The sequence below is a fragment of the Schistosoma haematobium genome, chromosome 1 (assembly GCF_000699445.3).
Source record: "Schistosoma haematobium chromosome 1, whole genome shotgun sequence".
Taxonomy (NCBI): Eukaryota; Metazoa; Platyhelminthes; class Trematoda; order Strigeidida; family Schistosomatidae; genus Schistosoma; species Schistosoma haematobium.
In genome coordinates, this window is record NC_067196.1 from 29,391,160 (window position 1) to 29,404,436 (window position 13,277).

General features: G+C 39.2%; 1 protein-coding gene across 1 annotated transcript; it reads right to left on the bottom strand.

The window, feature by feature from the left end:
- Positions 1 to 6,688: 6,688 nt before the first annotated feature.
- On the bottom strand, positions 6,689 to 12,465 carry MS3_00000315 (uncharacterized protein). The gene is made up of 2 exons (XM_051208129.1): positions 11,357 to 12,465; positions 6,689 to 7,388 (listed from the first exon to the last, which is right to left on the bottom strand). Exon 1 carries the CDS (start codon positions 12,320 to 12,322, stop codon positions 11,405 to 11,407), a length of 918 nt encoding a protein of 305 aa, XP_051073655.1. The 5' UTR covers positions 12,323 to 12,465; the 3' UTR covers positions 6,689 to 7,388; positions 11,357 to 11,404.
- Between the last annotated feature and the right edge of the window lie 812 nt (positions 12,466 to 13,277).

A 13,277-nucleotide genomic window follows, 5' to 3' on the forward strand; every position in this document is an offset into this window, starting at 1 on the left:
AACCTTTCAGATCATTATGACTTACTACTTTACTTCTGTTTCTAAATTCACTAAATAATTCTCCACACACTTCCTTTTGAACCATCAATAAATTCTTACCCTTGGCGATGTCAGGCTCCTTGATCTTTAAACATCCTAGATGAACGGATCCTTCATGACTCGGTGAACGAAGCACCATCAGAAATTCTATGAACCTTCTAAGCCAGGCTACGGTCCCTACTAATTTCAACCACTCGGATTTATAAGAGAGAATAGGTGACATGTTTTGCTTTATACTACTCAAGTTAACCACAGCAATTTTTCTAAACTCAATATCGTCAGGAGTAGGTTCCGGGCAGTCAGTGATTGTTATATAAAATTTGCCATGCAATAAAGTAGGACATTTGAACCAATATTCAAGATCGATCATTTTTTGCATACTTCCTCTACATAATAATTCACTTATATGCTTAACGAAACTCTTTGCTTGATCACAATTGGGAATGGATATCAAGCAATCATCAACATAGAAATTATTCTTGACAGCATCTACAACATAACCATCATAACCGTCAGAGAATATTTGAGCCGTCTTATTCAAGGTAAAGTTCGCACGAAACGGCGATGATATGGCACTAAATGGATGAGATGTCATTTGAAACTCAGATGGTTCCCTCGACATGTCTCCCTCCTGCCACCACAGAAATCTTGAAGCTCCTCGATCAGACTCAGAGACCAATTGCATGAACACTTCTTCAACATCTGCAGGGATTGTAACTGCCTCCTTGCGAAAACTTAATAATATACACATTAACTCATCAGTGGTATCGGGTTCTTGATAAATCATATCATTTGTGGAAAACCCTGCAAACTCGGCGGCACAATCAAGGACCACTCTAAGTTTCTCTGGTTTTTTCATGTTCAACACTGCATGATGAGGTAAATACCCTCGAGGGCGATAATTAGGCTGCAAATATATTTCAAGGACCCTCTCCGCATAAGTCTTAGTAAAATTACTTTCAATACTTTTGATGTACCTGATGTTCAGGCTGACGTCCTTCGACAACATACCTTTCAAACTTTGTAATCTACGGTTTGCTACTTCATAATTATCCACTTTCATATTTGGATTCTTTTTCCACGGTATAGAAACTACAAAATGACCGTCGCCGAAGTGCGTGCCCCCTTCCACAATCTTTATAGCCCCCTTGTCGTCTACTGATAATGATTTATCGCTTGAATAAGCATCTGAAAACTCATCATAAAGCTTACGTATTTCGTTCTCCAGTGTCTGTACCTTACTGATATGATTAACAACTCTTTTCCTATATTCCGAGCATGATGGCTTATCATTTACGACGTTGCCTGTCGAGTCAGTGTGCAGCAGAACGTGATGTCTCTTCTTACAACTGTCAACGTTACAGAGCCTTGTCATCTTACATTCATTAATCTTATGTCCTTGTCTAAGACAAACAAAACAGATACCCTTGCTTTTAGCGTGAGACCATCGGTCTTGGACTGTAAGCGCTAAGAACTGTGGACATTTATCAATAGCATGGTCGTAGGAACACATACTGCATTTAGTTTTCGTCGTCGAACTATTCCCTTGCACCGATTTCACGTGGCAGTTCGTCTTCACGTTATGTCCTTTTCTTGAACGGTTTGCTAACCGTCCAAATCTACTACAAGCCACTCTTGCACGCGATGCGATAAACTGAGTGAGCTCGTCGAAGGTCGGTTCCCTGTTATCTTCAGTCAATTTATCCACCCAGTCCGCCCACTGGGCTTGCAAAGATTGCGGCAAGAGTCTCACTATTCTTTCCAAGGTAACTAAGGAATTTAGATCAGAAGTATAATTCATCTGCTCCAAGACCATGGCACAGTTTTCCATCTTAATAGCCAAATTTGATAGTTGGTCCCCGTCAATATACTCAAAATTCGCAGCACTGAATAAGTCCTCTAGTGTTTCTCGAGCAATTACGTGAGGCTGTCCGAAAAAACGTTTTAAAATCTCCCTTGCTCTTTTATAGCCAGAGGATGCCTCCATCATGACGCAACCTTCAATAGCTGTTTTAGCCTTGCCCTTACAGTAGTGTATCAAATAGAGTAAGCGCTGGCTATCATCCGTGACTCTTGACGCTACATACGTCTCAAATTGCCTTATAAATTTCCAATAACCTCTTGGCTCTCCATCGAAATAACTCAATTCAACCTTTGGTAGCTCTGGGCCAACAACGTGGACTATAGGCGACATGCTCTTTCCTAGTAATTCAGGCCTTTGCTCCTCCTTTAAACTAAGATTTTTACATCATCTGACATCGAATTAAGGCTAGAATCACTGCCATGATAATTAACCCTATTTAAGTCTGAACCATGACCCTTAAGGACATCAAAAGGTACTTGCTTGACGATAGGGGATTCTTCGTTAACATCGACGAACTTTGAGCCTGATCTCCGACGACGATTAACTGGCATTATAAGCGACACGACCAATTATTTCCAGAAAATCCGTGAACGATTACCAAAGGATTTCGGCCAAGTAATATTTGTTTAGAACTGTAGGGAAACGACCAAATATTTTCAAGAAGGATAACCAAAATCCACGAAACGATTCCCAAACGACTTTGACCAATTAATATTTGTTTAGAACTGTAGGATCCAAACCACGTTTGGACTGCTGGACAGCTGCCTGGATAAGTTCGATACGCGCCCTCGCCCGTTTGAAACCAAAACAAGGTAATTGGGTAAGATAGCGGTTCTATAATTTATCATAAATTTAAGTATACATTATTACCTAAACAAATATAACCACACAGCTATCCAACCAATAATTGTTTAATTGATCAAATCTAAACTACAATAAATAAGAAAGTTGATAAAGAATGCAAGAAAATTACCAATCACCACAAATAAATGTTATTCTATCCTGTCTGGATAGATCACGTACAGATTCGTTCAAAAGGTAATAATTGGTCACTCTATAACACAATGTTTTCAATTCTGGAAGAGTGCTTCAATTCACAACCAAAATGCACAATTCCAGTCAACACAGGTCAAGCAATCAAAGGCAGGAACCAACCAAAATGACTGCCGCTCAGACTTAGTATAAAGTAAAACAACATAAGTGCAGTTCGGGAAGAAACATGGGGAATTAGTGAAGGTGTGGTAAAAACAAAAACTATAATAAAATACAAAGATTAACAATTCAAATGTAGTCCAAAAGTTAACAATGTACAACTAAGAAGATCAATAGGAACAAAGTGCAAGTATATACATGGAGGGATTTTCACAAACACACAAGGCATTCAAAATGGATCTTACACCGGCCCCCAAAATCCCTCCATATCATACAAGCTACCTTGATGCCTACGGTCATGGTTCATTATATAACATATCACACCATAGGAACGAGTAGGACTTACAACAGTACGCCTACTCGACCTAACTACATCAATAACAACAAAGACTAATCCAAAGCTTCAAGGAGACCTACTTCTCCTGTTCTCTCGTGATCAACAATAACAGTCTTGGTATAGACCTAATCACTATTCCCCAAATTACACCCATGCTGTTGGATGAGGACCTCGCTGACAATTCAATATTTATCTTCTGCTGATTCGAATGTTGCACAAACCTCCTTAATTCAGAATCTGCTCCCCTGAAGCTTGACGCACTATCACTGTAAATCTCCGGAGGTTTCCTTCTTCTTCCAATAAAACGTAATAAGGCCATTATAAATGAACCAGTAATCAAACTATACATCAGTTCAATATGTATTGCCCATGTTTGCAAACAAGTAAACACATATCTATATCCTTTTTCTAATGACCTTCCTATGTGTCCTGGTTCTTTATGACAATGTCTAATTATCGTTTCCGTCACTAAGTGTCGACTGGGTAAAATTACTGGACGTTCAAAAGCATTGAATAATTTTGAGTAGCTTAGACGACCTGTAACACAGAGTAACCCATCAAGCATTATCGGTGATAAACCTTTCAGATCATTATGACTTACTACTTTACTTCTGTTTCTAAATTCACTAAATAATTCTCCACACACTTCCTTTTGAACCATCAATAAATTCTTACCCTTGGCGATGTCAGGCTCCTTGACCTTTAAACATCCTAGATGAACGGATCCTTCATGACTCGGTGAACGAAGCACCATCAGAAATTCTATGAACCTTCTAAGCCAGGCTACGGTCCCTACTAATTTCAACCACTCGGATTTATAAGAGAGAATAGGTGACATGTTTTGCTTTATACTACTCAAGTTAACCACAGCAATTTTTCTAAACTCAATATCGTCAGGAGTAGGTTCCGGGCAGTCAGTGATTGTTATATAAAATTTGCCATGCAATAAAGTAGGACATTTGAACCAATATTCAAGATCGATCATTTTTTGCATACTTCCTCTACATAATAATTCACTTATATGCTTAACGAAACTCTTTGCTTGATCACAATTGGGAATGGATATCAAGCAATCATCAACATAGAAATTATTCTTGACAGCATCTACAACATAACCATCATAACCGTCAGAGAATATTTGAGCCGTCTTATTCAAGGTAAAGTTCGCACGAAACGGCGATGATATGGCACTAAATGGATGAGATGTCATTTGAAACTCAGATGGTTCCCTCGACATGTCTCCCTCCTGCCACCACAGAAATCTTGAAGCTCCTCGATCAGACTCAGAGACCAATTGCATGAACACTTCTTCAACATCTGCAGGGATTGTAACTGCCTCCTTGCGAAAACTTAATAATATACACATTAACTCATCAGTGGTATCGGGTTCTTGATAAATCATATCATTTGTGGAAAACCCTGCAAACTCGGCGGCACAATCAAGGACCACTCTAAGTTTCTCTGGTTTTTTCATGTTCAACACTGCATGATGAGGTAAATACCCTCGAGGGCGATAATTAGGCTGCAAATATATTTCAAGGACCCTCTCCGCATAAGTCTTAGTAAAATTACTTTCAATACTTTTGATGTACCTGATGTTCAGGCTGACGTCCTTCGACAACATACCTTTCAAACTTTGTAATCTACGGTTTGCTACTTCATAATTATCCACTTTCATATTTGGATTCTTTTTCCACGGTATAGAAACTACAAAATGACCGTCGCCGAAGTGCGTGCCCCCTTCCACAATCTTTATAGCCCCCTTGTCGTCTACTGATAATGATTTATCGCTTGAATAAGCATCTGAAAACTCATCATAAAGCTTACGTATTTCGTTCTCCAGTGTCTGTACCTTACTGATATGATTAACAACTCTTTTCCTATATTCCGAGCATGATGGCTTATCATTTACGACGTTGCCTGTCGAGTCAGTGTGCAGCAGAACGTGATGTCTCTTCTTACAACTGTCAACGTTACAGAGCCTTGTCATCTTACATTCATTAATCTTATGTCCTTGTCTAAGACAAACAAAACAGATACCCTTGCTTTTAGCGTGAGACCATCGGTCTTGGACTGTAAGCGCTAAGAACTGTGGACATTTATCAATAGCATGGTCGTAGGAACACATACTGCATTTAGTTTTCGTCGTCGAACTATTCCCTTGCACCGATTTCACGTGGCAGTTCGTCTTCACGTTATGTCCTTTTCTTGAACGGTTTGCTAACCGTCCAAATCTACTACAAGCCACTCTTGCACGCGATGCGATAAACTGAGTGAGCTCGTCGAAGGTCGGTTCCCTGTTATCTTCAGTCAATTTATCCACCCAGTCCGCCCACTGGGCTTGCAAAGATTGCGGCAAGAGTCTCACTATTCTTTCCAAGGTAACTAAGGAATTTAGATCAGAAGTATAATTCATCTGCTCCAAGACCATGGCACAGTTTTCCATCTTAATAGCCAAATTTGATAGTTGGTCCCCGTCAATATACTCAAAATTCGCAGCACTGAATAAGTCCTCTAGTGTTTCTCGAGCAATTACGTGAGGCTGTCCGAAAAAACGTTTTAAAATCTCCCTTGCTCTTTTATAGCCAGAGGATGCCTCCATCATGACGCAACCTTCAATAGCTGTTTTAGCCTTGCCCTTACAGTAGTGTATCAAATAGAGTAAGCGCTGGCTATCATCCGTGACTCTTGACGCTACATACGTCTCAAATTGCCTTATAAATTTCCAATAACCTCTTGGCTCTCCATCGAAATAACTCAATTCAACCTTTGGTAGCTCTGGGCCAACAACGTGGACTATAGGCGACATGCTCTTTCCTAGTAATTCAGGCCTTTGCTCCTCCTTTAAACTAAGATTTTTACATCATCTGACATCGAATTAAGGCTAGAATCACTGCCATGATAATTAACCCTATTTAAGTCTGAACCATGACCCTTAAGGACATCAAAAGGTACTTGCTTGACGATAGGGGATTCTTCGTTAACATCGACGAACTTTGAGCCTGATCTCCGACGACGATTAACTGGCATTATAAGCGACACGACCAATTATTTCCAGAAAATCCGTGAACGATTACCAAAGGATTTCGGCCAAGTAATATTTGTTTAGAACTGTAGGGAAACGACCAAATATTTTCAAGAAGGATAACCAAAATCCACGAAACGATTCCCAAACGACTTTGACCAATTAATATTTGTTTAGAACTGTAGGATCCAAACCACGTTTGGACTGCTGGACAGCTGCCTGGATAAGTTCGATACGCGCCCTCGCCCGTTTGAAACCAAAACAAGGTAATTGGGTAAGATAGCGGTTCTATAATTTATCATAAATTTAAGTATACATTATTACCTAAACAAATATAACCACACAGCTATCCAACCAATAATTGTTTAATTGATCAAATCTAAACTACAATAAATAAGAAAGTTGATAAAGAATGCAAGAAAATTACCAATCACCACAAATAAATGTTATTCTATCCTGTCTGGATAGATCACGTACAGATTCGTTCAAAAGGTAATAATTGGTCACTCTATAACACAATGTTTTCAATTCTGGAAGAGTGCTTCAATTCACAACCAAAATGCACAATTCCAGTCAACACAGGTCAAGCAATCAAAGGCAGGAACCAACCAAAATGACTGCCGCTCAGACTTAGTATAAAGTAAAACAACATAAGTGCAGTTCGGGAAGAAACATGGGGAATTAGTGAAGGTGTGGTAAAAACAAAAACTATAATAAAATACAAAGATTAACAATTCAAATGTAGTCCAAAAGTTAACAATGTACAACTAAGAAGATCAATAGGAACAAAGTGCAAGTATATACATGGAGGGATTTTCACAAACACACAAGGCATTCAAAATGGATCTTACACCGGCCCCCAAAATCCCTCCATATCATACAAGCTACCTTGATGCCTACGGTCATGGTTCATTATATAACATATCACACCATAGGAACGAGTAGGACTTACAACAGTACGCCTACTCGACCTAACTACATCAATAACAACAAAGACTAATCCAAAGCTTCAAGGAGACCTACTTCTCCTGTTCTCTCGTGATCAACAATAACAGTCTTGGTATAGACCTAATCACTATTCCCCAAATTACACCCATGCTGTTGGATGAGGACCTCGCTGACAATTCAATATTTATCTTCTGCTGATTCGAATGTTGCACAAACCTCCTTAATTCAGAATCTGCTCCCCTGAAGCTTGACGCACTATCACTGTAAATCTCCGGAGGTTTCCTTCTTCTTCCAATAAAACGTAATAAGGCCATTATAAATGAACCAGTAATCAAACTATACATCAGTTCAATATGTATTGCCCATGTTTGCAAACAAGTAAACACATATCTATATCCTTTTTCTAATGACCTTCCTATGTGTCCTGGTTCTTTATGACAATGTCTAATTATCGTTTCCGTCACTAAGTGTCGACTGGGTAAAATTACTGGACGTTCAAAAGCATTGAATAATTTTGAGTAGCTTAGACGACCTGTAACACAGAGTAACCCATCAAGCATTATCGGTGATAAACCTTTCAGATCATTATGACTTACTACTTTACTTCTGTTTCTAAATTCACTAAATAATTCTCCACACACTTCCTTTTGAACCATCAATAAATTCTTACCCTTGGCGATGTCAGGCTCCTTGACCTTTAAACATCCTAGATGAACGGATCCTTCATGACTCGGTGAACGAAGCACCATCAGAAATTCTATGAACCTTCTAAGCCAGGCTACGGCCCCTACTAATTTCAACCACTCGGATTTATAAGAGAGAATAGGTGACATGTTTTGCTTTATACTACTCAAGTTAACCACAGCAATTTTTCTAAACTCAATATCGTCAGGAGTAGGTTCCGGGCAGTCAGTGATTGTTATATAAAATTTGCCATGCAATAAAGTAGGACATTTGAACCAATATTCAAGATCGATCATTTTTTGCATACTTCCTCTACATAATAATTCACTTATATGCTTAACGAAACTCTTTGCTTGATCACAATTGGGAATGGATATCAAGCAATCATCAACATAGAAATTATTCTTGACAGCATCTACAACATAACCATCATAACCGTCAGAGAATATTTGAGCCGTCTTATTCAAGGTAAAGTTCGCACGAAACGGCGATGATATGGCACTAAATGGATGAGATGTCATTTGAAACTCAGATGGTTCCCTCGACATGTCTCCCTCCTGCCACCACAGAAATCTTGAAGCTCCTCGATCAGACTCAGAGACCAATTGCATGAACACTTCTTCAACATCTGCAGGGATTGTAACTGCCTCCTTGCGAAAACTTAATAATATACACATTAACTCATCAGTGGTATCGGGTTCTTGATAAATCATATCATTTGTGGAAAACCCTGCAAACTCGGCGGCACAATCAAGGACCACTCTAAGTTTCTCTGGTTTTTCATGTTCAACACTGCATGATGAGGTAAATACCCTCGAGGGCGATAATTAGGCTGCAAATATATTTCAAGGACCCTCTCCGCATAAGTCTTAGTAAAATTACTTTCAATACTTTTGATGTACCTGATGTTCAGGCTGACGTCCTTCGACAACATACCTTTCAAACTTTGTAATCTACGGTTTGCTACTTCATAATTATCCACTTTCATATTTGGATTCTTTTTCCACGGTATAGAAACTACAAAATGACCGTCGCCGAAGTGCGTGCCCCCTTCCACAATCTTTATAGCCCCCTTGTCGTCTACTGATAATGATTTATCGCTTGAATAAGCATCTGAAAACTCATCATAAAGCTTACGTATTTCGTTCTCCAGTGTCTGTACCTTACTGATATGATTAACAACTCTTTTCCTATATTCCGAGCATGATGGCTTATCATTTACGACGTTGCCTGTCGAGTCAGTGTGCAGCAGAACGTGATGTCTCTTCTTACAACTGTCAACGTTACAGAGCCTTGTCATCTTACATTCATTAATCTTATGTCCTTGTCTAAGACAAACAAAACAGATACCCTTGCTTTTAGCGTGAGACCATCGGTCTTGGACTGTAAGCGCTAAGAACTGTGGACATTTATCAATAGCATGGTCGTAGGAACACATACTGCATTTAGTTTTCGTCGTCGAACTATTCCCTTGCACCGATTTCACGTGGCAGTTCGTCTTCACGTTATGTCCTTTTCTTGAACGGTTTGCTAACCGTCCAAATCTACTACAAGCCACTCTTGCACGCGATGCGATAAACTGAGTGAGCTCGTCGAAGGTCGGTTCCCTGTTATCTTCAGTCAATTTATCCACCCAGTCCGCCCACTGGGCTTGCAAAGATTGCGGCAAGAGTCTCACTATTCTTTCCAAGGTAACTAAGGAATTTAGATCAGAAGTATAATTCATCTGCTCCAAGACCATGGCACAGTTTTCCATCTTAATAGCCAAATTTGATAGTTGGTCCCCGTCAATATACTCAAAATTCGCAGCACTGAATAAGTCCTCTAGTGTTTCTCGAGCAATTACGTGAGGCTGTCCGAAAAAACGTTTTAAAATCTCCCTTGCTCTTTTATAGCCAGAGGATGCCTCCATCATGACGCAACCTTCAATAGCTGTTTTAGCCTTGCCCTTACAGTAGTGTATCAAATAGAGTAAGCGCTGGCTATCATCCGTGACTCTTGACGCTACATACGTCTCAAATTGCCTTATAAATTTCCAATAACCTCTTGGCTCTCCATCGAAATAACTCAATTCAACCTTTGGTAGCTCTGGGCCAACAACGTGGACTATAGGCGACATGCTCTTTCCTAGTAATTCAGGCCTTTGCTCCTCCTTTAAACTAAGATTTTTTACATCATCTGACATCGAATTAAGGCTAGAATCACTGCCATGATAATTAACCCTATTTAAGTCTGAACCATGACCCTTAAGGACATCAAAAGGTACTTGCTTGACGATAGGGGATTCTTCGTTAACATCGACGAACTTTGAGCCTGATCTCCGACGACGATTAACTGGCATTATAAGCGACACGACCAATTATTTCCAGAAAATCCGTGAACGATTACCAAAGGATTTCGGCCAAGTAATATTTGTTTAGAACTGTAGGGAAACGACCAAATATTTTCAAGAAGGATAACCAAAATCCACGAAACGATTCCCAAACGACTTTGACCAATTAATATTTGTTTAGAACTGTAGGATCCAAACCACGTTTGGACTGCTGGACAGCTGCCTGGATAAGTTCGATACGCGCCCTCGCCCGTTTGAAACCAAAACAAGGTAATTGGGTAAGATAGCGGTTCTATAATTTATCATAAATTTAAGTATACATTATTACCTAAACAAATATAACCACACAGCTATCCAACCAATAATTGTTTAATTGATCAAATCTAAACTACAATAAATAAGAAAGTTGATAAAGAATGCAAGAAAATTACCAATCACCACAAATAAATGTTATTCTATCCTGTCTGGATAGATCACGTACAGATTCGTTCAAAAGGTAATAATTGGTCACTCTATAACACAATGTTTTCAATTCTGGAAGAGTGCTTCAATTCACAACCAAAATGCACAATTCCAGTCAACACAGGTCAAGCAATCAAAGGCAGGAACCAACCAAAATGACTGCCGCTCAGACTTAGTATAAAGTAAAACAACATAAGTGCAGTTCGGGAAGAAACATGGGGAATTAGTGAAGGTGTGGTAAAAACAAAAACTATAATAAAATACAAAGATTAACAATTCAAATGTAGTCCAAAAGTTAACAATGTACAACTAAGAAGATCAATAGGAACAAAGTGCAAGTATATACATGGAGGGATTTTCACAAACACACAAGGCATTCAAAATGGATCTTACACCGGCCCCCAAAATCCCTCCATATCATACAAGCTACCTTGATGCCTACGGTCATGGTTCATTATATAACATATCACACCATAGGAACGAGTAGGACTTACAACAGTACGCCTACTCGACCTAACTACATCAATAACAACAAAGACTAATCCAAAGCTTCAAGGAGACCTACTTCTCCTGTTCTCTCGTGATCAACAATAACAGTCTTGGTATAGACCTAATCACTATTCCCCAAATTACACCCATGCTGTTGGATGAGGACCTCGCTGACAATTCAATATTTATCTTCTGCTGATTCGAATGTTGCACAAACCTCCTTAATTCAGAATCTGCTCCCCTGAAGCTTGACGCACTATCACTGTAAATCTCCGGAGGTTTCCTTCTTCTTCCAATAAAACGTAATAAGGCCATTATAAATGAACCAGTAATCAAACTATACATCAGTTCAATATGTATTGCCCATGTTTGCAAACAAGTAAACACATATCTATATCCTTTTTCTAATGACCTTCCTATGTGTCCTGGTTCTTTATGACAATGTCTAATTATCGTTTCCGTCACTAAGTGTCGACTGGGTAAAATTACTGGACGTTCAAAAGCATTGAATAATTTTGAGTAGCTTAGACGACCTGTAACACAGAGTAACCCATCAAGCATTATCGGTGATAAACCTTTCAGATCATTATGACTTACTACTTTACTTCTGTTTCTAAATTCACTAAATAATTCTCCACACACTTCCTTTTGAACCATCAATAAATTCTTACCCTTGGCGATGTCAGGCTCCTTGACCTTTAAACATCCTAGATGAACGGATCCTTCATGACTCGGTGAACGAAGCACCATCAGAAATTCTATGAACCTTCTAAGCCAGGCTACGGCCCCTACTAATTTCAACCACTCGGATTTATAAGAGAGAATAGGTGACATGTTTTGCTTTATACTACTCAAGTTAACCACAGCAATTTTTCTAAACTCAATATCGTCAGGAGTAGGTTCCGGGCAGTCAGTGATTGTTATATAAAATTTGCCATGCAATAAAGTAGGACATTTGAACCAATATTCAAGATCGATCATTTTTTGCATACTTCCTCTACATAATAATTCACTTATATGCTTAACGAAACTCTTTGCTTGATCACAATTGGGAATGGATATCAAGCAATCATCAACATAGAAATTATTCTTGACAGCATCTACAACATAACCATCATAACCGTCAGAGAATATTTGAGCCGTCTTATTCAAGGTAAAGTTCGCACGAAACGGCGATGATATGGCACTAAATGGATGAGATGTCATTTGAAACTCAGATGGTTCCCTCGACATGTCTCCCTCCTGCCACCACAGAAATCTTGAAGCTCCTCGATCAGACTCAGAGACCAATTGCATGAACACTTCTTCAACATCTGCAGGGATTGTAACTGCCTCCTTGCGAAAACTTAATAATATACACATTAACTCATCAGTGGTATCGGGTTCTTGATAAATCATATCATTTGTGGAAAACCCTGCAAACTCGGCGGCACAATCAAGGACCACTCTAAGTTTCTCTGGTTTTTCATGTTCAACACTGCATGATGAGGTAAATACCCTCGAGGGCGATAATTAGGCTGCAAATATATTTCAAGGACCCTCTCCGCATAAGTCTTAGTAAAATTACTTTCAATACTTTTGATGTACCTGATGTTCAGGCTGACGTCCTTCGACAACATACCTTTCAAACTTTGTAATCTACGGTTTGCTACTTCATAATTATCCACTTTCATATTTGGATTCTTTTTCCACGGTATAGAAACTACAAAATGACCGTCGCCGAAGTGCGTGCCCCCTTCCACAATCTTTATAGCCCCCTTGTCGTCTACTGATAATGATTTATCGCTTGAATAAGCATCTGAAAACTCATCATAAAGCTTACGTATTTCGTTCTCCAGTGTCTGTACCTTACTGATATGATTAACAACTCTTTTCCTATATTCCGAGCATGATGGCTTATCATTTACGACGTTGCCTGTCGAGTCAGTGTGCAGCAGAACGTGAT